At 41.2% G+C, this 24,426-nt stretch overlaps 2 protein-coding genes across 2 annotated transcripts in view; one reads left to right on the top strand and one right to left on the bottom strand.

Annotated features, from left to right (window-relative positions):
* Nucleotides 1–4,863: 4,863 nt before the first annotated feature.
* Nucleotides 4,864–6,169, bottom strand: TSPO2 (translocator protein 2). Its single transcript, XM_049764757.1, has 3 exons — nt 6,000–6,169; nt 5,282–5,423; nt 4,864–5,064 (listed from the first exon to the last, which is right to left on the bottom strand). Exons 1-3 carry the CDS (start codon nt 6,167–6,169, stop codon nt 4,864–4,866), a joined length of 513 nt encoding a protein of 170 aa, XP_049620714.1.
* Nucleotides 6,170–15,060: 8,891 nt separating this feature from the next.
* The window catches only part of UNC5CL (unc-5 family C-terminal like), a 13,038-nt gene continuing 3,672 nt past the window's right edge, over nt 15,061–24,426 (top strand). Inside the window, 5 exon segments of the mRNA XM_049764756.1 lie at nt 15,061–15,279; nt 15,281–15,348; nt 16,832–16,892; nt 17,451–17,490; nt 17,493–17,541. Of these exon segments, the coding sequence (XP_049620713.1) occupies nt 15,061–15,279; nt 15,281–15,348; nt 16,832–16,892; nt 17,451–17,490; nt 17,493–17,541 (437 nt within the window).

The raw sequence follows: 24,426 nt of genomic DNA, 5'->3' as shown, positions 1-24,426 counted from the left end.
GAGACTTTAAGGACTAGTTTAGGGTCTGAGAGTTTGGGTTTGGGACCCTACCCTTTATGACTGCCTGTTTTTGATATAAACTCAAGAGGCCTTTTAGAGTGACTAGTGCATTGTGGGCAGTGGCCCAGTTCAAGAAATGGGACATTGCCCATAGCTATCGTCCTTCTGACCAGTGTCTAAAATTAGAGGTACCTGAGGTCTGGGCCAATGGCATCAGCTTGCCCTTTGTAGATGAAAATCACATAAGTCAAAACACCTCTTTTTGAAGGGCAGTTTAACTTTTATAGTTCACTGGCAACACAAGATTAGCAGCAAAAGTCTTTAAGGCCACTATGAGATGATGTTAATAATTATGGCAAAGCCTTTTGGTCTTTGTCTAAGACCACCTATTGACAACAGAATTGAGATAGAAAGTCATTCACTATGGCTCACAATCTCATCCTCAATCAATAAAACAGATTATGTTTTTTACATTGAAAGAGGTATAAATTGAACTCCAAGATGCTGAAACATTTTTTATTGATATGAAGACAAAATACCCCTAACTGTGGAAGATAAAATCAGTTTTGTGTAGTAAAAGGGATCAGCCCCTCCCACCCTTCTGGGGATGAGGGTAATGTCTCCTGGTTCTTAGGAAGTACTTCTGAATGGGTCTCAGACTGCAGTGTGAACTGGGGACCAAAGAAATAGCATAGCAGAAGGGCAATTACCTTCCACATGGCCAACTTGGTTTAGATCCCAGCATCCCATATGGTTCCCTGAGCCTGTCAAGTTTGATCCCTGAGCACTGTTGTGTGAAATCCCAAACCAAACAGACTACAGTGTGAACCAAATCTTGTGTTCTTCCTTCCTTCCTTCCTTCCTTCCTTCTTTCCTTCTTTCCTTCTTTCCTTCTTTCCCTCCCTCCCTTCCTCCCTTCCTTCCTTCTTTCCTTCTTTCCTTCTTTCCTTCCTTCCTTCCTTCCTTCCTTCCTTCCTTCCTTCCTTCCTTCCTTCCTTCCTTCCTTCCTTCCTTCCTTCCTTCCTTCCTTCCTTCCTTCCTTCCTTTCCTCCCTCGCTCTCTCCCTTCTTCCCTCCCTTCCTTCCTCCTTCCTCCCTCCCTCCCTTACTTTCCTCCCTCTCTTCCTTCCTCCATCCCTTCCTTTTCTCCCTCTCCCTTCCTCGCTCTCTCCCTCTCTCCCTTTTTTCCTCCCTCTTTTCCCTCCCTCCGTTCCTTCCTCCCTCCCTCTCTCCCTCCAAGCCTCCCTTCTTCCCTCCCTCCCTCCCTCCCTTCCTTTCTTCCTTTATTTTTATTTATTTATTTATTTTTTACTGGAACTGGTGGCACTCAGGGGTTATTACTCCTGGCTTGGTGGACCATATAAGGATGCTGGGGATTGAACCAGGTTCCTCTTGAGTCAACCGTGTTGCATGCAAGGAAAACACCCTACTGCTGTGCTATTGCTCCCATCCCTCCTCTTTCATTTTTGACCCAATATGAACATATTCTCTTTTTTTCCAAAGGTTGTCTTTTATTGTTTATTATTTTGATTAACCAGCTTCTGGTTTCATTGATTCTTTCCATTGTTTTATTGGTGTCTATATTCTTGATTTTTGTTTTGGTGTTTAATATATTCTTTCTACTACTAGCCTTTGGATACATTTGTTGTTGATTCTAAAGATATTTAAGGTGTGTATTTTAGTTGCTGATTTTATCTTTTTATTCCTTTCTACTGTAGGCTTGTTTTGCTGTAAGTTTCTCCCTCATACTGATTTTGCTGTGTTCCAGAGATTTTGGTAAATTGTTTCTTTATTATCATTACTCTCAAGAAACCTATTTACTTCTACAATGTTTTCCTCCTCAATTTAGCTGTTATTTAGCAGTGTATTATTCAGAATCCAGGTTTTACAATTCTCCACATCTTTATTTTATAGCTAATTTCTATCTCTGTGGCATTGTGATCTGTTAGGATATTTGTTAGGATTCTTATGTTTGTGAATTTATATGTTAGACTTACGATCTAACACATGATCTATTCTGAAGAATATTCTATGTACACTAGAGATTAATGTATTTTTGGCTTTTGATAATGGAGGCCTTGTATATATCTGTTAGTACCATCTCTTCTAATTCTCTGGATTAAGGCTCTTGTGTTTTTATTGCTCTTCTGTCTAGTGGATCTATTCAAGTGTGAGTGTTCTGTAAAAATCTCCCACTACTAATCTGTTTCCATTCATGCATTTCTCTCGATTGTGAGTAAATGTCTTACAAACTTTATTGACCCAATTTTTTGTGTGCATATGTTAATTAGTTTGTAATTCTCTGGTCTATTTTTTTTTCTTGATCAATAAATAGTGTCTATCCTTGTCTCTAATTTCTTTAGATTGAATGCAATTTGGTCTAATATGAGTATGGATTTCTCAATTTCATTTCTATTGGCTTGTGTATTGTTTTCCATCCTTTCACTCTGAACCTGGGTATAGCCTATGATTTTAGATGTTTATCCTGTAAGCAGCAAATGGATGGATTTTGTTTCCTGATCTATTCTGCCTCTCTGTGCCTTTTTTTGGGGGGGGGGCACACCCCATGGTGCTCAGGGGTTACTCCTGGCTGTCTGCTCAGAAATAGCTCCTGGCAGGCACGGGGGACCATATGGGACACCGGGATTCGAACCAACCACCTTTGGTCCGGGATCGACTGCTTGCAAGGCAAACACCACTGTGCTATCTCTCCGGGCCCCTCTCTGTGTCTTTTTATGGAAAAATTTAGCCCATTGACATTCAGGAATATTAGTGATATAAAGGTTCATTTTATTGTATAGAGTTGTTGCTTCTACAGTTGGCTATTTGGTTTATATAACTGGACAGTAGTTTATTTGGGGCTTGTTTATCATAAATGTCATTTCTTGTTTGTCGGAATGTTTTTATCTCTCCCTCCAATCTAAATGAGAGCTTTTCAAAGTAGTGGATTCCAGGTTAAATGTTTTTGTGTTCAGTAGTAATTTTAATATTCCATTCCATTCTTTCCTTATTTGAGCCATTTTATATGGGATATCTTTTATGATTCTTATGTTATTCCCCTTACATTTAAGAATTTTCTCTCTTACTGCTTTTAGAAGTTTGCCTCTATTTGGTTCTTGCCATTTTGATTACCATGTGTCTTGGTATTTTTCTAACTTAATCTATTTTGTTTTGTACATTTTTTGGCCTCTTGAATTTGCTCTCCTGTCTCCTTCCCATGGTAGGAAAGTCTCAGCAATTAACTCTTCCATCATTTGTTCTGGTGGTTCTTCCCCTTTCCTTCTACCTTACCATCTGATATTCTTATAATTTGGAGTTTATTATTTATTGCATTTGTTCATCAAATATCTTAAATTTTCTTCCATCCTATTGTCTTTCTTTTATTTTTCAACTTTATTATCAGTGCTGACTTTTATTTTGTCCTCAGGTTCTTCTATACAGTGCTCTCCCTATGAGATGCTGCTGCTATGGGTTGCTGGTATGTTTCTTAGCTCCTTCAATTATATTTGTGTGGAATCTCTCATCCTCTGAAAATGTTTTTCTTTGAATTTCTTGTCTAATTATTGCTTAATATTGCTCACAAGTTTTTGCTTAAATTTTCTGCTAATGCAGTGAATTTTGATTTTAGGTTCTTATTGTCTAGGCTCAAGCACTTTGAACTCAAGTGGACTTGCTTGGTTTCTGTCCCTATCCACAACTGCAACTGATTTGTTTAGTTTCCTCATTTTTCCTTCAAGTTTGTGAGTGTTAATAGTGGATGTTTAGACTCCCATTTACTTGAGAATTATTTGTACCAGATGACTACTAATAATACATCTGCTCTTCAGGTTATTTTCCCTACCATGCGATGTTATTTGGATATGTCCAGAAAATTGTCAACAACTTAAGTTACTTATTGAGTTCATTGAGATTTATGACTGTACAATGTACAGGAAATAGAAGTGTCATGCCCTACCTACTCTGATATAAGACATGTATGTAGTAATGCTTTTGCACAGACCACTAGCACATCCTCATGGTTTTGAGTTTAGAGGGTAGACAGATATTAGATCAGGCCTATCCCTGGCATAAGTGTAAAAGACAGCAATGCAGAACAGAGGAATGGAGTCCCTGGGCTTGCAGGCATAAGGATGTTCAGGATTTCAGGGCAGGGAAGGCCAATTAATATCCTTTTTTATTTTTATATTTTATTTTAGTGTAATTCTTTTTCTTGCTTTTTGGTTTTGGGGCCACACCCCAGTTGTTTTCAGGGCCTACCCCTGAGTCTGTGTTCAGAGACCACTTCTGACATGGGTTAGAGACCTGTATGAGTAGCTGAGATTGAATGCAGATCTGCCACATACAAGGCAAGAACCCTACTCATTGTACTATTTCTCTGGCCCCATTGTTTTAGTGTAACTTTAAACAAAATATTTTGTTTTATAGGACATTAAAATCTAAGTTGAAAATATCTGGGATATACGTAGAGCACCCCTGAGTAGATATAGCTGGTGTGCCCACCACTCCCAGTTTCCAACTTTCACCTTCATTTTTGTGTGCTAAGTCAGAGGGATAGGCACCTCACTTTCCTGGCAACCCTGATGGGACACCCACATTCACCTCACAGCAGGCCTTTAGAGGGAGAAAAAGGATTCTGCTTATGGAGATAGTGAATCGAATGTTTATTGATGTAGGTTTTAACAGTTTAAAATGGCCTTGTCTCTTCTTTCACTTTTCTCTGAATTTGGAGTCAAACTGGGCCCAGGGGACCAGGGCTCATCAACCCTTGACTCCTCTCATTAGCTTTTCTTTCTACCCTCCACAGCTCAGCTGGTTATTTTCTGCACCTCTTCCTTGCCCCATTCCCAAATCCATACCCACTGCCTCAGTGGCCCCCTTGCTCCATAGGTTGAGCCTGCTGCTTAGGACAGAGGCTGTCCCTCCATAGGTGGTAGGTGATGGAGGTTGACACAGTGAGCCAGGCCAGGTAGGGCAGTAGTAGCAGAGCTGCCATCTTGTTAATGGGGTGCCAGATGAATGCGGTGCTCACCACCAGCCCATAGAGCAACAGCAGGTGCAGCAGTGCCTGAGTGGGGAATAAGGAGGTTAGGTAGGTAACTTCTACTTCTGTGCAGCACCCTGAATCCCAGATCAGATCCCAGATCCCAAATCTCCAGGCTCTTGGCTGGACTACAGAGCAGCCTGCTAGACTGTTCCCTTTTTGCCCCTGATCAGCCTGCTGTGCTATCTGTTTTGAAGGCCTGATGGTATCACTTCCCACTTCTAAGCCCTCTGTGTCTTACCAGACCAGGGTTGTGGGCTGCAAATAAGAAAATCAGAGCAGTCCAGCTGATGGAAAGTTGAGTGGCGTAGAGGCCGAGAGGCAAGGCCAGGGGCCGCCCAAAGCCCCCTCCCAGGTCCTTCCACACCAGGTAGGAAGCATAACTGTAAGAAGATAGTGAGAAACTTTGTGAGAAATATCTAAGGGGCACACCTGTGGATTGAAATGGGACCCTTGTGACTAGTCCCATGGTGTTTAGCCTATTTAAGCCTCCAATGGGATGAAAAGAGAATTATTTTGTAGATTGCTAAGGCAGCACTAGAAACCATATAATAGTATGATATTATAACATTTATATAATGATATAATGTATATAATATAATGATATTATTTATAATAATATGAGTATTTATACAAATATTTGAATGTCAATATTTATAATAGTCTGATAACAGGATCCAGGGGTAAACTGTTTAATGTATTTTTGAAAGATAGGAAATTTTTGCAAATTTCTGTTTTCAATTTTTAGAGTCAAGCACAGTGAGCTGGGGATAAGATGGGGAGACATAGACATTGAAAGGAGGGGGATGATTGGTATCCTACACAGGACCTACACAGGACCAGGACCAGGGAAGCATCCCTTTAGTGAGCTGTATCTTCAGTAGTAGTTTAGGTACAGGGGGACCTGCTTCCCACCCTCTATGGGTGATATGGCCATAGTTTAAAAAAAAGGTGCTCACCCTATGACAGAGTAGATAGTTGTCCACACAAGTAACAGGAATTTGTGGTGTGAGCACCAGGGCAGCTTTGGGTTGTCACACCAGGCAGACATTCCTCGGCCAGTGAGCAGCCAGACCAGGATGGGCCCCAGGAGGGGAAGAGCCACAAATATGGCTCCTTGAGGCCACATTCTCCAAGAAGAAGCAAGATCTGGGGAGGCAGAGATGGAGGCAATAGTGAATCTTCCCCTGTCCTTTCCTGAGTTACTTAGTCTAACTTGTCCCTCACCCAATTTCTGGGCTGAGCCAAGAAAGCTGAGTCATTGATGGTAACACCTTTCCCTGTACCCCTCCCCTACTCTTTGTAGATCCCAGGAGATCTGGTCTAGGTACAAGGGTATCTTCTTTATCTCAGGTTAGGTAGCATGGGGCCAAGTACACACCAAAGTTTCAGACAAAAAGTGTCTTAGACTGAATGCCACCACATTGACAGCCCACCCAGACAGAATTGTGTTCTAAAGGCAGCAGATAAAATCCTTGGGGCAGGAGTGTTTTTAATCAAGAAAAGGTCACACTCAGGGTTTATCTCACTCTCCCAGACAACAAACTTAACCCCTCCCACCCCATTGGAAGCTCCGCCCAAATTCAAACTCAACTGGCACTTTCATCTCTGAAATTGTAAATACCCCTGTGGGATTGGGAGATGTCCTCCTTACTTCTCTCTCCTCCAGCCCTTTGGAGCAACAAGTTACTAGGTACTGATTGCTTGACTTTTGATGAGAAAAAAAGCTGTATTAATCTGCTGTTGCTGATAAGTTGTTTGCATATGGGATAAAATGCAGGCCCTCCTCCAGTTTGATGTCTTTCACACCATTTATTACAGTCTCCTTTCTCTCTACAGGAGATTGGTCAGATATAAGGGGGAAGTTTGTGCTGAGAGTACAAGACTAATCTCTTACTTCTTTTCCTTTCCAAGTCCTGGATGTTTCTAGGATAGAACTGGCCAGCTTGCCTGGGCCCTCTTTTTATTCTTTTATTTTTTTTCCCCTTCCCATGCATATGCACTTCTCTATCTTCCAGCCTCCTACTTCTGTTTTCTATTTGCCTATCCAAAACAATAGTCCCCTGACCTGTTCTTTTTATTTCCCACCTTTTTCTCCTTTTCCTCATCAGCCCAGAGCCCCTGTTCTCTGTCCTGTGCTCCCCTTACCTTAGGCAGCAAATCTCCGAGAATGAATGACAGTGACATAAGATGGTGGGAAGTCAGGGGTGGGGACAGGAACAAGGGTGGAGTAGGGCTGGTTTGTCTTTCCCCAATGACAAGGCAGGTGACACTGTTTGGGGAGATTGGGTGGGTATGTTCATGAGCAAAAGAGTTTCTGTCATCAGGGTTCCAATAGATAGGGCTCTGGAGGAGCCTCTAATATATAGCTGAAGAACTAGCAACATGTGGCCTGGACCCACGGAAAATGTTTACTACTAGATTTAAAAATACATGTGGATACATATATTCCACATCCATGGAATGTGTGTCTATCAGGGCAGCAGGGCACATACGATCTCCCAAGAACCTTGCTAAAACTAGGTCTGTCCCTAAATGAGATGAATACTTAGGGGCTTTGGGTATCTAACCCAAAGTCTAAAATACAAAGCTTGTGCTTTAGACCACAATCTGATATGGCCCTTTATAGCTTGCAAAAACTTCTAAACCAAAAAACAGACTCTCAGGCTGCACTCCAGACCTATGAAATAGGAACCCATATTCTATTATATATCTGTTTAATAAAAATTTTATCTGAGGCAATGTGGTTTATAGAACTGTTCAGGATAGGATTTCATGCATATGAAATACTATACTCTTCGCCAAAATATTTGCTTCCCTCCAACCCAGCCCCTGCCCTTAGTAAGCTCAGTTCTGAAGATCAGTTCTCAAGAACCCACATTTTTATCATTATAGTTTAGGTCACATGGCTATAATAGTGTTAATATTTATGTATTTTTATTTTGACCATATTGGCTTACATATCTTTCACAGTAATGTTTTAGTTACATATTAACATTGAATCAGGAATTCCCTTCACCAAATTTATCCTCTCTCCACCCCCGTTCCCATCTTGCATCCCATATCTCCCACACTCCCCCTCCCCAATATTTATGTCTTTTATGTAAAGATAGTGTACTTTACCACCACTTGCATACCCAACCCGCAGCATGTCCTATCTTCTAGTTCAAAGGCTCCTTCCTCTCCACCATCTTACCTACTGTTTGATAATCTCAATTACACAATGCAAGGCCAAGGGATTGTCATTGAAACTGTTTATTTCCTTATATTTTTATCTTTTTATATTATAGATGAGTGAGATATTTTATAAACTTATTTTTTGACATGGTTTCTCCTAATAATGGTGTGCTTGTTCTAATTTGAAACATTCTGATTGAGGTTCTCTTTACTTCAGCCATTTTTGTAGCCTGTTGTTGAGATGTCATTCACCAGCAGAGGGCACTAGAGAATGAGCTGTCACTTACCCAGCTTCTCTCCAGCTCTGACCAGTCTCTTCCAGACCCATTCTGGTAAGTGGCTTAAATTCTGAGATCCTTAACTACTCCCCAGCTTTGACAGGGCTATGTCAATGGAATGGGATAGATTTCCTCATCACTTTAGGATGGCTGGAAGGAGCCTGCCATTCTGGCACACTGCCACAATACCACTACCCAGAAGGGCCTGGCCTCATCTGTTTGAATTCCATATCCAATTGCACTTGTCCAGCTGACTTCTTGCTTTCTCATAGAAGGACCTGCTGTTGTTTTGCATGAAGAAGGAGGCAGGAGGAGAGATGGCTGAAAGAAGCTAGACACAGGGCAAGCTGGTCATGCTTAAATAGGTTTAAGATTATAGGCCACACATGTTGGCCAGGGCAAATAAAGCGGATATTTCCTGAAGCCTGTCTGTGGATGAGTTTTCTACCCACTGCTTTCCAGAACCAAATTACCCACCGGTTGGAGAAGGTGGAGCCATGTGGTCCTGGGCTGGAGGAGAAAGGCCTCCATCACCATCCACATCCATCCAAGCCCATCCAAAGAGCTTATATATAACAGTTTCTGGGAGCACCTAGACATGAGTGTGAACACCCCTGAGCAGTTGTGGATGGGTTGGTATTCTTCTTTTCTCCATTCAGAAGAAATAGCCTGGGATAAAGTCATTGCTCCTTTAGTGTTATCACCAGCGAAATGATTCTATGAATTGTGGAAATGTATAGTATGTTGAATGCTGCTCCGGATTTAGATTTCAACTCATCTATTCTAGTCCTTACTTTAGGTAGAGGAAGAGCAAACAGCATTCAGGGAATCTGAGGCCACCAAAATAGGGACTATTGATGCTATACTTCTTTGGGTTAGTAGTGCTAGTTTCATCAGGAACATAGTTGGAGACTGTTAGGTGCCAAGTGTCAAAACTGGGTCTGGTGCCTGCACCTTTTGAGCTAGCTCCAGGTTTCTATTCAATCATGTATGTCCTTCAATAGCCAGTGATCTATCAAAAGTTTTGCAGGCACAGAATCTGTGATGTGTGGTGAGGCTTGAGAGTCTTTTCAAATATGAAACAAATGGCTTTGCAATGGGAGTTTAGGTCTTTGTGTTAGCACTTTAAAGACTTTTCCATCTTGGGCAAGCGTAGCCAAGGGTAATCGTAAGGTCCAGGGCAAGAGGGCCAGGTCATGAATAGTCAAATAATTAGATTCTTTCTTCGAGCTGGCAGCAGTGGACCCCAAGAGTGAGACCAAGGCAACCTGGAAAAGCTGTCCTCAGGAGAATTGGGAGTAGAACTGTGGGAGGAGCTAACCTGTTTCAGGCAAGTAAGTGTATGAGCTTCTCAAAAGGCTCAGTGGAGATCTGGGGAGCTTCACATATACCAACCCCTTCAGGTTGTGAGGCTAGGCAAATGATTGGACTCTTGTCCTTGCAGGATCCAGAAGTGTTGTTATAGAAACCCAGTGGTATCTCACTTTTATTTTACTTGGTCCCTCCCTGCTCTGTACTTGATAGGAATGGGGGATCATTTTCCAAAGAACCTATAATATACCTTTTGTTGCTTCTATTTATTTTTCTTTCCTTTATTTCTTTTCCAATTCCATTTCTTTTGTTTTGTTTTAGGATTACTCCTGGCTCTGTTTAGGGGTTCTTCTTGGCTCTGTGCTCAGAGATCACTTCTGATAATACTCTGGGAACCATATGGAATGCAGGGGGTTGAACCTGGGCTGGCCACATGTAAGATAAGTGCCTTACCTGCAGTACTATGTCTCAATTCCTTAAATCAATTTAACTTCTTCTAGAAGTGTAAAGGCAGAGGCCTGGGGAAATCAAGAAGCTGGGAGAGAAAGAGAGTGTTTCTGGAAGTCCTGGCATTCCTGCTCATCCTTCCTTAAGCTGTGGCTTAATAATCTCCCATCTACTCTCACTGTGGAAGACAACTAGGTTTTTTTTTATCTGTGGAATGGATATAAAAATAACATCTCACACTTATGGCTGCTGAGAGGAGCAAATAAGACAGGCCTTTCAAAGTGCTTTAGCACAGTGACACAGCTGAGAGCTCCATAAATGGTTGGTCTCCTTATTACAGTTATCATTCCAATTATCTTTAATGGGAAAGAACTTAAAGGGATGGAGGAACAGAAAGAGAAGTCCACTGCTCCATCTCTGATGCTCTCAGATTGGAGGTTTTTCTGTGTCATCTGGTGCATCTGTTTGCCCAGCAAGAGGATTGGCCTAAGATGCTATTGCACTTCAATGGGGTTAAGTTTATAGGTGAAGGGTAAATGGCATAATGTTTCTTGACTGTCCTCCTATCAGGAAAACAAGAGCAAACCATCCCTTCCTTATGCCTCCATGTTGAAACTAGTACAGACTGTCGGGACTATACCACAGAGGCCTGAAATCTTACAAGGAAGTACCTACGCTTCACTGGCAGACTTAACCACTAACTTTCATTCCCTCAGAAGTTTCTTGAGAAATAAGTAAGATATCCTCTTTACAGGCATAAATTTCTCACAAAGCCTGGTATGCATATAGTTGGTATCAAACAATGTTTATTTGAGCTGAGAAAATCACAAATAATAGTTATATTTCAAGACATCTCAGTTGGAAAGATTGTGCCTCAAGAAAGGCCTTTGCCTTGCATACATCCATACCCATTTTTTTTTCATACCCATTTTAATCCCTGGAATACCATACATGATCTTGAGCACAGAGTAAGATACTTCTAAACCATGATATGTGTGTGGCTTTAAAACAAACAAAAAAAGTCTTCTTGGAGCAATAGCACAGTGGGTAGACATGGGTTCAACATGGCCAACATGGGTTCAATCCCCGGCACCCCAGGAATGACTTCTGATCTCAGAGACAGGAGTAACTCCTGAGCACCGATGAGTGTGGCACCAAAACAAACAAACAAACAAACAAACAAACAAACATGTTTTCAGTGTGCTGGGACCTCAAAGCAAGCATTTGGAGAGTTGAGCTCATCTGTTCACTGCTGGTGAGTTGGGGGTGGGGGTGGTGCCCTCAAGGATGGTTTAGGTGAGAAGAGGAAAAAAAGGGTGAATAGATGCTAGGATTAAAGAGCCCTGAGGATATGAGCTATGCTGGAAATGGAAGGAGGAAGCAGTAATATTAGAAAGTAAAGTTGGTGGGCCCTGGAGAACCTCAGGATAAGGAAGTCTTTGTAGCAGGAAGCTACTAGAAGGCCAGTTCCCAGCCTATGGTTGCCCACCTAGTGATAAAAGGGGAGGCTGCCAGAATTTGTTTTTTATTTCCTACCTCAAGGAGATCCACACCTTTGTTTTCTTTCTCTTTAGACTCCACTTTTCACTTTTGGTCTTGTACTTTCACACTTGTTTCCATGTGACGCATCTTCCCAACATAAATTAACACATTTTAACAACAATTTCTCATCTATAAATGTTTTTCTCATGATCTCATGTCATGCTTGCTATTATTTCAAGTAATAAGCACCCCCTCATTTAGTGACTTTTAAAAAATCAAGAAATTCAAGGTTACAGCAAAATGATTTTTAGCAAAGTTGAAGTCCATTATTTACACCATCTTTTCAATTTTTCATCTCTTCTAGGAGTGATCAAGGGAATAATATAGGGGTTGTCTTTCCAGATTTCTGATTCCAAAAGAGGAATCACTAACAGAGGTAGCACTTGATCACTTGAAGAGAGAAAATCCCAATTAAAATGTGCTTTTACTATGGTACTATTATATCATAATGCCTATGCTGTCAGCTTCTTTCCAGGAAAGAAACCACGATGCACAAGACATGGCGGATGATACTACAGAAGGTAGACTCCTTTTATAGTGCTCATTTCCATATTACATAGAAATCCAGTCATGAAAATTATGTTTATCCTAAAATGCTCCATGTACAATCTAATTCTGAAAGCTTCATTTGGCAAAGTTCACACCTGCCATTGAAGAAGAGCCAAGAAATTGGGAAAATCATTCCCTTCCGATGTAACAACCCATTTTAGTTATTTATTTTTTCTATCTTTATTTTTCTCTTCTCTCTTTTTTCTTTTTTCATTTATAAGCTATTATTATTTATTTATATTTTTATTAATTCAATGATTTCTTAAGCACTCTCATCCATAAGGGTCAGGCCTCAAACTACAATCTACGAATAGATCTCTAACATTTGTCTATAAGAGGGCATGAGTTTGTATGCAGGGGAATTCTCTATGTTTGCCTAATCTATACTGTAAACAAGCCATGCCTATATTGTATATAGCCCCTCTTATATATTGTCCCTCCTACCCCCCTCTACCACCTACCAAACTCCCTGTTCAGATTATAAACCCCTTCTTCTGTCCTCTCACGCCCTCAATCTTGACCTGTTATCTCTCCCTATTTAACCCTCTTTACCCTCAGATCTTAACTCCTTAGGAACCATGACTGACTCCCTGCCCCAACAAGCCACCATCCAGCTCCCAAAATGAAAGGACATCTTCTCAGTCCCACATCTCTTGTCCGGCAAGAAGTTGCCACCACCACTCCTGCTGACTCATTCTATGCAGCCCTTTCTTCTCACTCACAACCCCTACATGGATTGGTGCATGCCACCAGATTCAGCTCCAGAAGGATCCCCAGCTCGAAGACACTACCCAATCCTTTACTGCTGCAAACCATTTCTCAGTCTCGATATGGCCATGTGTGGGACAAAAGTGTGCCCTGCTGGAACGGTGGAGCTAGAGGTAAGGTGCTAGCCTAGGACAGACCGCGATTTGATCCCCCAGCGTCCCAGATGGTCCCCCCAAGCCAGGAGTGATTTCTGAGTGCACAGCAGGAGTAACCCCTGAGCATCAATGGATGTGCCCTCCCAAAACAAAACTCACCAAAAAAAAGTGTGCACTGGATCTCATCCCTTCCCAAAGACTATCTCAAAAGACTTAACAGGGATAGCTGTATTTTCTATGTATGTTTAATTCTTTAATAGTTATACCTCTTAGTGTTTCTACTTCCAAGAACCCAAACCACAACAAGCTATACACAAAAGGGACTTGTTACACTAGTAGTCCAGGGGGCTAAGTGTGGAGGTATGGAATGCATAATGGGAACAAAGGCAGATGGTGGTCAACACTGGTGGTGGGAATTGCCCCAATTTACTGTCACTCTGTACCTAAAACATAACTGTGAAAGACTTGTAATTCACATTGCTCTCAATAAAAATGATTAAAAAACAGGAAAAATGTGCCTTTAGCATGAAATCCATGAATTTCAAAGATCTAGTGTAGGACAGGGGAATGATTCAAAGGGCCGAGTGCATGTACTTTGTATGTGAGAATCCTGATTTCTGTTCCATTCCCCAGTACTAAGAGTATCACCCAAATCCTTCTGGGTATGGCCGCCCAAACAGCAACAACATCAATGAAAAGACTAGGTATGAAGAGAATGTAAAATAGCTCATTACCATTTGGGTTTTTAAATTAATACATGAGCTTATTAAAATGTTAATCACAATATTTAGATAATATTTTAATATTATATAACAAATATTTATTGAACATTTACTATAAGCAAATTAGAGTTTTATTGAACATTTAAATGTATTTAAATGTTATTTCACATTTCATGACAGCATATTAAAATATTATTAAAATGATTTTTTTAGTTTGTTAAAAAAACTAATCTGTTAGTGTTACCTGTTAGCTTACTTCTGGCTTTCTGCTCAGGGATCACACCTGATACTGTTTGGGGAATAATGTGTAGTGATGGAGATGAAGCTAGAATTAGCTATATTCTTTCTCTGGATTTTATTAAAATTAATTTATCCTGGTTCTTTTGATATATACATATATTTTATGCAGTGTTGGTGGTAGAACCCTGGGCCTCACCTGTGAAAGACAATTGTTCCATCAGTAAGTCATATTCTTTCTTGTTCCTCTTCTGATTTAAAATGGCCTCTAAAAATTAAAAATGTCAAGTGTAGCTCATATTATAGCTGTTTAATTGTACAGTGATCGAAGTTCTAAATCTTTTTCAGTGATGCATGCATGCATTCAGAAATACCAAGATATTCTTGTATCAATACTTATCATTTATGTCAATCGGATAAGAGGATGGCTATGTGACTTGCTTTTTCATTACAGACTTGGGTATCTTTACACTTTGAGCAAGGTAGATATGTGACAGATAGGAAACTGAGGCACATTAAACAATAGGACAAGCTCACTCAGAAACTGTAATGAAGATGACATTTAAACTTACATTTTATAGCTTAAAACCTCAACTTTCTGTCTTGGGGAGTTTAGTCAGCTATGCAACAAAGTGGGAATAAAGAGTGGACAAAGGAGAGAGAAAGAGACAAAGATAGGTACAGACAGAGACATAGAAAGGAAGTTCTAGTGAGTGAATTGGTCTGGCTGGAGTGATCGGGATGTACTGTAATGAAGACAACTTACTGTCACATTGCAATCACTTGGAGACAAAATCTGCATCACTTTGCAATAACTCACCAGGCCTCCTACTCTAGGTCCAGGTGGGTAACTCCTAAGTACTGGAAAGCTGGTACTATCCAGTGGTCAGTCAGATGTGCTCCCATGAGAGTTCTTTGTAACTTACCCAGTTTCTCCTACTAGTGGTTGTCCCAATGGTGAGTGTGCTCCTTCTGGCCCCATGCCTTCAATGACACCACTTTCTTTGACTGTGGAGGAACTGGAATCTGGATAATTGCCATAAAAAAACCAGTATTATCACCCACTCCTTACCAGAAATTGAATCCTCAAAACAGAGCCTTCTGGCACCACTATCAAAAAATAGATGCCTTCTACCAGGAGCTGCACAAACCTACTTAAAGCAAGACCATCATCTATCAACAGTTTTCTTCTTGAGAGGTGAATCAGTGCAGCAGCTGTCTGACTCTGCAGAACACTAGAATCTTTGTACTGATCCCTATAGGTAAATGGCACCAGGTGTCTTTCAGCAGTCATGCCCAGATGATGATGTTTAAGGATGCACCATTCATTGACATGCCCATACTATTGAGAATTGTTTCTCTTTTTATTATTTTTTAAAAATAAATTATTTAATCAAATCACTGTGAGATACACAGTTACAAAGTTGCTCAAAGTTGAATTTTAGTCATACAATGTATACAATACCCCTTATAATGAACATTTCCTTCCATAAATATCTTGTTTCCCTCTGACCCATTTTCTCCCTCCTTTTCTCTCTTCTCTCTCTCTTTCTCTCTCTCCCTCTCTCTTTACTCTCTCCCTATTTTTTCTTTTAGACACTGTGGGTTGTAATATTGCAACTGATGGGGTATCATGCATATCACTTTATCTTCTTTCAGCACCTGGTTCTTGTCCAGAGCGATCAAGTCCAAAGAGAACAGCTATTTTCATAGTGGTCCCTTCTCTGCCCTAACTGCACTGCACTGCTACTTGTGGCAAGCTTCCAACATCCACCCATATATAAGCTTTTTAGTATAATTTTATAAATTCTAAAAATGGATATGCTATTTTTGTGGCATATTCCTGACAGATGGAAACATGGTGTCTTGTTTAATGGGAAGTTGATTATAACAACTTTTAATAAAATAAAATAGCAACATAAGAACAAATTTGCAGGTCAGGGGTAAGGCACTTGCTTTGCATGCAGACAACCTGATTGATACCTAACAGCATATAATTCCCTGGACCATCACAGGAAGTGGTGAGCACAGTACTAGGGAGCATCCCTTGAGCTCTGCTGAGTGTGGCCCAATTCTTACCCACCACACCAAGAACAAATCTCCACACAGCCCTGTAGAGGTTAGCAGCAAATCTGTGGTGCCATGCTGAGAACAATACACCAGCACACTAGGTTTGCTCTCTATTAAAAATGCTTTCTTGTATGCTCTGCTCTTTTCTTTCCTGGGCTCCTGACCAGCTCCCTTACACTTTGGTCTGACCTCTCCAGGAGCCCAGCTGTGGCACCCTTCCAGGCTCCTTTTATCTCCTCCTCTCTTTAGTTCCACGTAGGTGAGATAGCAAAGGGCTGCCACTAGTTCTGGTGTGGGTTATGTTGGATGACCCCATGCTGCCCAAACCAGGGCTTGGTAAGCCCCCTAGGAGCATATGGAGCCTACAGAGCCTCCTTCCTGAAGTTTTACATGCTCAAGCACTGTGCTCAGCTCCCCAGCCAAGTTTGCATCTACAGCAGCAATGTCGTTCTCCTTGAGGTGAAGATCTAGAAGCCCCTGTGGCAGCTAAGGACTCATGCTTCCCAGATTAAGTGACTTTTCTTCCCCTCCCACTTTCAGTACGTGCCTGGCCACCTAACATTTTGCTCTGTCTACTTCCTGCATTAACCTTTAGGTGGAGTTGCCCTTTCTCTGTCCCAAATGACCTTCAAAGAATATGCTCTGGTCCTGTTCTGGTTCCTCTGTGCCAAAACTTATAGAACTGATCTCACTTCAACCCTGACCCAATTGAAGCCACTCTCTCAATATCTGACTATTATAGGAGAAAAGTGATAGAGTGTATTCTCTCAAACCACCTGTTATGCATAATCCATCAGGCATGACCTTTCATAATATATTCTTTACACAGCCCTTTCTTTATAGTATTCCCCAAATGGTTCTTCCTTAACCATCCTCTGTTTATCTTCCCATATGATCCTTGAACAATATTTCTCATTTGGTCCTTCTTACTTGACTCTCCCTACAAGATCCTTCCTGCACAATCCTCTCTGTATCATGCTCCACTAAAGGTTATTATCTTCATAGCCCTCTTAAGAGCATCCTCCCAACTAATACTCTGGAAATGATCCTCCCTATCTGTGCCGTCTGCATAGCAATTCCTGCTTGTTCCTCCTTACTATGCATTTCTGCACAATTCTCTCAGTACTTTACCTTGGCATGGTCCTCCTCATCTCCTTCATATCCTTTACACATGTGTATTGGAGGTGTCTCCTGGCCAAGAATGTTGCAATTAGCTTCAACTGGATATGTTATGCTCACCAATGGTGACTGGGCAGTTCACCTGCTGCTGCATGTCTACTTCCACAGCATGTGGAACATCAACAAGTTATGTGGGCCCAGCCAGATCTTTCACTACACTGAGGCCTGAGAACAGTACTGAAAGCTCAAGTACATTTCTGAGGGTGAGGGAGATGTACTTGTGGAACCTCATCTAAAAGGCCTGATGACCTCTTCCTGTGGAAGAAAGATGGGAACCTCAGGTGTCTTTTGGAGACTCCTTGGGTAGGCATCTTCTTCAGTTACCTATGGGAGCTCCCAGGCCTTGGCCAATTACTCAGTTACTTACATCTGAGCCTGAGCCCTCCAATAGGACAGTGGATAAGCAGAATGTGGAAGAGGAAGATGCTCCTTAGCAATAGGAAGGAAATACAGATAGGAAATACAGATAGATTTTTCTGTGCTCAGAGGAACCCCATCTTTCTCAGTCACTCTTGCCTTCATAGCAGGGACTGCTGGAGTTAACAACAGTGTTAGTGTAGCCATGAAAAAAAAGACCCTGTGTGCATGAAGCTTCTTGGGGTCATGAGGGGGGGTGTCTGTACTGTTTAGAGGGAATATATGGTAGAAAAGGATCCTCCCAAGGACCCCCCAAGGACCCCACATAGTCTGTAGACTTCCATTCTCTCTTCTCTCTTTGATACCCCTTGTTCTTTCCTGTAGCACTGTGTCCAGTGCTTGCCATAAAGAAAGCCTTCTATTTTTTAAAAAATATATTTTTATTTAAGCACCATGATTACAAACATATTTGAGGTTGGGTTTTAGTTATAAAAAAAGAGCACCCCCTTCATCAGTGCAACATTCCCACCACCAATACCCCCAACTCCCTCCTCCTCCACCCTCTGCCTGTATTTGAGACAGGCATTCTATTTCTCTCACTATCATTGTTATGATAATTGTCAGTGTAGTTATTTCTCTAACTGAACTCACCACTCTTTGTGGTAAGCTTCACATCATAGGCCAGTCCTTCCAGCCTTATCTCTATTGTCTCTGTGTAATATTACAATAATGTCTTTTATTTTTTAAAACCCATCGATGAGTAAGATTATTCTGAGTTTATCTCTCTGCCTCTGACTGATTTCACTCAGCATAATAGTTTCCATGTTCATTCAAGTGTAAGAGAATTTCATGACTTCATTTTTTCTGAGGGCTGCATAATATTCCATTGAGTAAATGTACTACAGTTTCTTTAGCCACTCATTTGTTGTTGGACATCTGGGTTGTTTTCAGATTCTGATTATTGTAAATAGTGCTGCAGTGAATATAGGTGTGCAGAGGCATTTTTGTATTGTGTTTTTGTGTTCCTAGGAGTGGTATAGCTGGTTCATATGGGTGCTCAATTTCCAGTTTTTTGAGGAATTTCTCCAGATTGTTTTCTATAAAGGCTGGACTAGACAGCATTCCCACCAGCAGTGAATGAGAGAGTTCCTTAGAGAAAGCCTTCTTACACAGTCATGGAGGAGCATAATCATTGAAGCTCTATATTCTCACCCTATCTATCCCAGGATGGAAAAATACAGTTGATAGTAGTTGCTAGTTGTTGTCCCCATCTCCAAATCTGGCTTAAAAAGGTATCTCTTTCACTCCTTTTGCTTCTAGTGAAAAGCAGGTAGTATGGGAGTTCCAAATTCATCCCCTCTTAGCTGCCCTTATTTCTCAGCCATGCTGAGATCCTGAAGCTCCTTATTGGTCATGATCATGCATTTTTCTTAAAGGTTGAAAGCCTAGATATCTTGGTAGAAAGGGTGGTAGAATGCTTTGCTCCATATTCTGATGTCCCTCACAATTTTTCTCACTGAACACAGGCATTTTTCTTCCTCACTTACCCAATTTCTCCTCCATGTAGCTAACAACAAGGAGGACTCTATCATACAAATGAGATCACTGTCACCATGCACACCTTCCAGAATATAAGTCAAAACTGGTGGTATGAGAGGGCATAACCTATGGGGAACAGGGCACAAAGGGTGCCGGATATCTGTCAAATAAATAAGGCCTTGAGAATGACGTGTGATGACATTCTTCCAGGGTCTAGGTAACCTTCTTCCTTATTATATATATATATATATATATATATATATATATATATATATATATATATATATATATATATATATCCTTGTAATCATTCAGCGGGAGGGCAAAAATCCAAACCTTAGAACAGCCCTTTCTCCTTGCCAAGAATATGGACATCAATGGAAAGCAGTTTCTTTCTAGGCTAATTGTCCACATCTGAGAAATGATGTTCTTTCTGTGTGACCTAGTGGGCAAGGAAGATTTTCTCAAGTAGGAGAAGATAAAGTAGACATCTCACTCTTAATGGAAGATGAAAGAATTCAGAGTTAAGGAATTCAGAATTAAGGACCTGAGTTTAAGAAACTGTAATGTGAACTCTTCCCCCAACTTCCTTTTTCCATAACCTCTTCCTTGGAGATGTAAAAACCCACCTGGATTATAGGACCTTCCCTTACCTTGATGGATTTGATTCTGGGGAATATATATATATATATATATATATATATATATATATATATATATATAGAGAGAGAGAGAGAGAGAGAGAGAGAGAGACAGAGAGAGAGACAGAGAGAGACAGAGAGAGAGACAGAGAGAGACAGAGACAGAGACAGACAGACAGAGACAGACAGAGAGAGACAGAGACAGAGAGACAGACAGAGACAGAGAGAGACAGAGAAACAGAGAGACAGAGATGGAGACAAAGAGACAGAAACAGAGACAGAGAGATAGAGAGAGACAGAGACAGAGAGGGAGACAGAGATAGAGAGAGACAGAGAGAGTATGGAGAAGAATGAGCACATGGCAGATAGACAGCACATTACAGAGACAGGCCATGAAGTAAAGCAGACTAACTCCAATTAATTTTCTGACTGCTAGGTATTATTTCCCCACCACTACCCTGCTTCATCAGACTTGTCCATTTAAGGGGTAAGAAACATGGTGCGTGGGGCATTCTCACCCAACTCGTGAAATTTTTATATTTATATTTTATAAGAAACCCTCATGATATTTTACTAGAGTGTAGGTAGATACCCCTCGGAGTGTCATATGGGATCATGGAACCCAGGGCAGAAAGAATGGAGAGAAGGAGGCATGAATGCCAGGTGACAGGTGAAGGAAAGATGAGAAATAAAGTAGTTCCTCCAGTTTCTGAGGAAAAGTGTTGCCTTACAATCCCAAATGTATTCCTTGTCCTGTCCAAGTACATGGAAATCTTTATTCCAGGCATTTGAAGAAGAATCCTTTGCTATACCAACTTGACTCCCATGCAATCTGTAAGATGAGGAAATGGGGAATTGGTTTTTTGGAGTGTTTTAAAATCTGCTTCCATTGACTTTAAGGTACATTTGTATTTGAGGATGGTTTCTATAGCAGACTGGTTCTTTTTGTTTGTTTGTTTTGGGCCATACCCATTTGATGCTCAGGGGTTAGTCCTGGCTAAACACTCAGAAATTGCCCCTGGCTTGGGGGGGCCATATGGGATGCCGGGGGACCATATGGGACGCTAGGGGATCGAACCACAGTCGCGATCTTTCCTTGGCTAGCGCTTGCAAGGCAGACACCTTACCTCTAGTACCACCTCGCTGGCCCAAGACTGGTTCTCTTTTGTTCTCCCCCATAACACATCCCTCTCCCTGATCTGAATGACCCTCTTACTTACTGAGCATTTGCACATGTTATTGGAGTCAAATAGCAACACAGACAATGACAGACACAGCTGGCCTCCCCCAGGAGGTCTACAGTATAAAGATCCACTGAGAGCTTGGAGGGAACCTGGGAAGACTACAGCAAGGGAAATGGTGGTCTCCTGATGACTAAACCTCAGTATTGGGAAAAACAGATCTTTCTGGTCCTGTGTAGTGTTGGAGGCCCTTTAACTAGAGAGCAATATGGAGTCTCTGATGCCTGAGAAGACAAAAAGTCTGTGTACGTGACAGGTTACTGGTGGCGCTTCCCCCATGAACCTAAAAAGAAAAAGCCGACCATAAAAAAAAGCTTTTACCAGAGGTAATTGGATAAAGAACAAACATGCTATGTAAAGGCTACAAGTTGAGATTAGATCTGTAGCATTGTTAACAGAACAGAGCATCCCAGGATCACTTATAGTTAATGTATAACAGGATCACTTATAGTAGAGGTATAGTAAAAGTAGGATCACTGCTAGTAAATGTATAACTCACTAATAACCCCCCCCTAAAAATATGTGATGTATGGGAATGTTATGATGGAAAAGTACTGAACCACCCCTTCCCCTCTTTTGTCTGAAAACGTTCTCATGCTTGCTATAAAAACTAGCCCCCTTTCAATAAACTTTGACTCTTGATTGGATTTTCGTCTTGAGTCCATCAATTTTCCCAGCCCTCTTTTATTTTCCAGGTCGGAATTCTCTTCGTGACTCACGAATAACTTCGTGACCCTCATCCACCCTGCGGGCCGGGGTCCCCGGGGGTCGCAGTGTAGGGAAAATGCCAGCTCTTCTTTTCTATGTCTTTCTTTCCTGCGGCTTTGACTACCTCACAGAGCACTTCATTTGTGACATAGCTAGGCACCAGATGTGGGAGGTACTTACAACAGCAAGCAGTTCTCTGGGAAACCCATTGGGAGTGCTGCCCATTAGTTTAATGCTGACCCCCTCTATCTAGTCAAAATCAGATCCCCAAGGTTGAGGTTTTGACCCCAATGCCATTTTTATATTCTTAATTAATAGATCTTTATATTCTTAATTTATTTAAGCAATGTGGCCACAAAATTGTTCATTGTTATCTCAGTTTGTGCTTAACTGCTGGGAGCTGCAGCCCTTTGTGACCTGTCATTTATGGGAACTTTACATAGATGTGATGAATCAATCACCTCAATTTCAACACTTCTCCCTTCTCAACAAAATGTGGGTATATTGGAATTGAAAGTGCCAATCTTCTTATTAAGCTGATGAACAGCCATTACTTTGAAACCTCCAGGAGTACACCCATTGTCACATCCATAGAATGAGAGACCCTCCTACTATTTGGAAATCCAGGGTTTAAGGAGACCTATGCTAGGAATCAGGGGTCAAAGATAAAGTATTGGAACAAAAGATGTTCTGAGTGAACTTATCTTAGTTAAAAAAAAAAAAAAACTTCAGGGAAGTTTTAGAAGCTTAGTGCCTAGAACTAGGAGTAGAGCCCAATAAATATATTTCTTATTAATCCCATATCACAGGGACCAGAAAGATAGTTTTCTTAGTGGGTAGGGCTTTTGTTTTGCATACAGCTGACCCAAGTTTGACTCCAAACACTCTACATCAGGGGTCTCAAACTCTCGGCCCACTGGCCGTTTGCAGCCCTCCTACTTCATTTTGTGGCCCACAGCCGGCCTTCAAATATCGCAGTATTCGTGATTATTTGCTTATCAAATAATCGCAATAAAAATTGCATTAGTAAGAAAAAAATTGCATTAAACATTTGCATACCCCGAGCAGTTTTGTTCGGGGTATGCAAATGTTAAATGCGATTTTTTTCTTACTAATGCGATCTTTTTTAATATTTTATTTAAACACCTTGATTACATACATGATTGTGTTTGGGTTTCAGTCATGTAAAGAACACCACCCATCACCAGTGCAACATTCCCATCACCAATGTCCCAAATCTCCCTCCTCCCCACCCGACCCCCGCCTGTACTCTAGACAGGCTAAGCAGAAGTTGGTTCTTTGAAAAAAATAAACAAGATTGATAGACCACTGACAAAACTAACAAAGAAAGAGAGAGAGAGAGAGAAACTTGATAACTCGTATTAGGAATGAAAAAGGAGAGATCACTACTGATATGACAGAGATTCAAAGGGTAATCAGAAACTACTTTGAGAAACTCTACGCCACTAATGCAATTTTTTATTGCGAATATTCGGTAAGCGAATAAACGCCAATACTTTGCGCCTAGCGCAGACGTCATTTCCACTGTCCCTTGCATTATCGGAGGCCTAAGGGAGAGAAGGGAGAGAAGTTTATTACAGAATTAGATTTTGTCATACCTTCATCATGACTTCATCAAAGCCTGCAGTGAAGAGAAAGATTGATGACGAGCACAGACAATTTCAGGAAAAGTGGGAGACGCAGTATTTCTTTGTTGAGCACAGGGGCATCTCCACATGTCTTATTTGCTCAGAGAAAGTTGCAGTGCACAAGGAATACAACTTGAAATGCCATTATTCAACTAAACATACTGAGGAATGTGCAAAATATCAAGGAAATGAGAGAGCCAAGCGGGTTGCCTGTCTTAAAGCATGTCTAATGAGGCAACAAGATTTCTTCAAGAAAGCAACCAAAGAGAATGTTGCATCAGTGGAAGCTAGTTACATGATTAGTGAGATGATTGCTAAGGCAGGGAAACCATTCACAGAAGAAGAGTTTGTTAAAAAAAAATGCATGTTACAGGCTGCAAGTATTATCTGTCCAGAAAAGACAGGTCAGTTTAGCAAAATCAGCCTTTCTGCCAACACTGTGGCAGAGCGCATTTCTGACATGTCAAGTGACATTTATCATCAACTGTGTGAGAAAGCCAAATGTTTTGATGCATACTCAGTTGCTCTTGACGAGGGCACAGATATAACAGACACTGCACAGCTCACAATTTATGTCCGAGGTATTGATTGCAATTTTGAATTGACAGAGGAGCTGCTCACAATAATTCCAATGCATGCCAGACCACCGCTAATGAGATATTTTGGCATCTGTGTGATGCCATTGAGAATGCAGGTTTGCCATGGAAGATGTTTGTTGGAATAATAACCAATGGAGCGCTATCGATGACAGGGAGGAAAAATGGACTGGTGGCACTTGTTCAAAAAAAAACTTGAAAAGGAGAGTGTAGAGAAGGCCATTGCTCTTCACTGCATTATTCATCAGCAGGCCCTTTGCAGTAAATGCCTGCCATGTGA

This window comes from Suncus etruscus, chromosome 18, assembly GCF_024139225.1.
Source record: "Suncus etruscus isolate mSunEtr1 chromosome 18, mSunEtr1.pri.cur, whole genome shotgun sequence".
NCBI classification, from domain to species: Eukaryota; Metazoa; Chordata; class Mammalia; order Eulipotyphla; family Soricidae; genus Suncus; species Suncus etruscus.
This window is presented reverse-complemented; position numbering and strand designations above follow the sequence as displayed.

Bases quoted from the DNA above. Each gene is read 5' to 3' on its own strand.
- TSPO2 (XM_049764757.1), bottom strand. From the start codon at position 6,169: ATGTGGCCTCAAGGAGCCATATTTGTGGCTCTTCCCCTCCTGGGGCCC. The intron at 5,424-5,999 runs GTGAGCACCTTT...ATCTTCTTACAG, and splicing joins ACTATCTACTCTGTCATAGG to TTATGCTTCCTACCTGGTGT. The intron at 5,065-5,281 runs GTAAGACACAGA...TTCCCCACTCAG, and splicing joins CAGCCCACAACCCTGGTCTG to GCACTGCTGCACCTGCTGTT.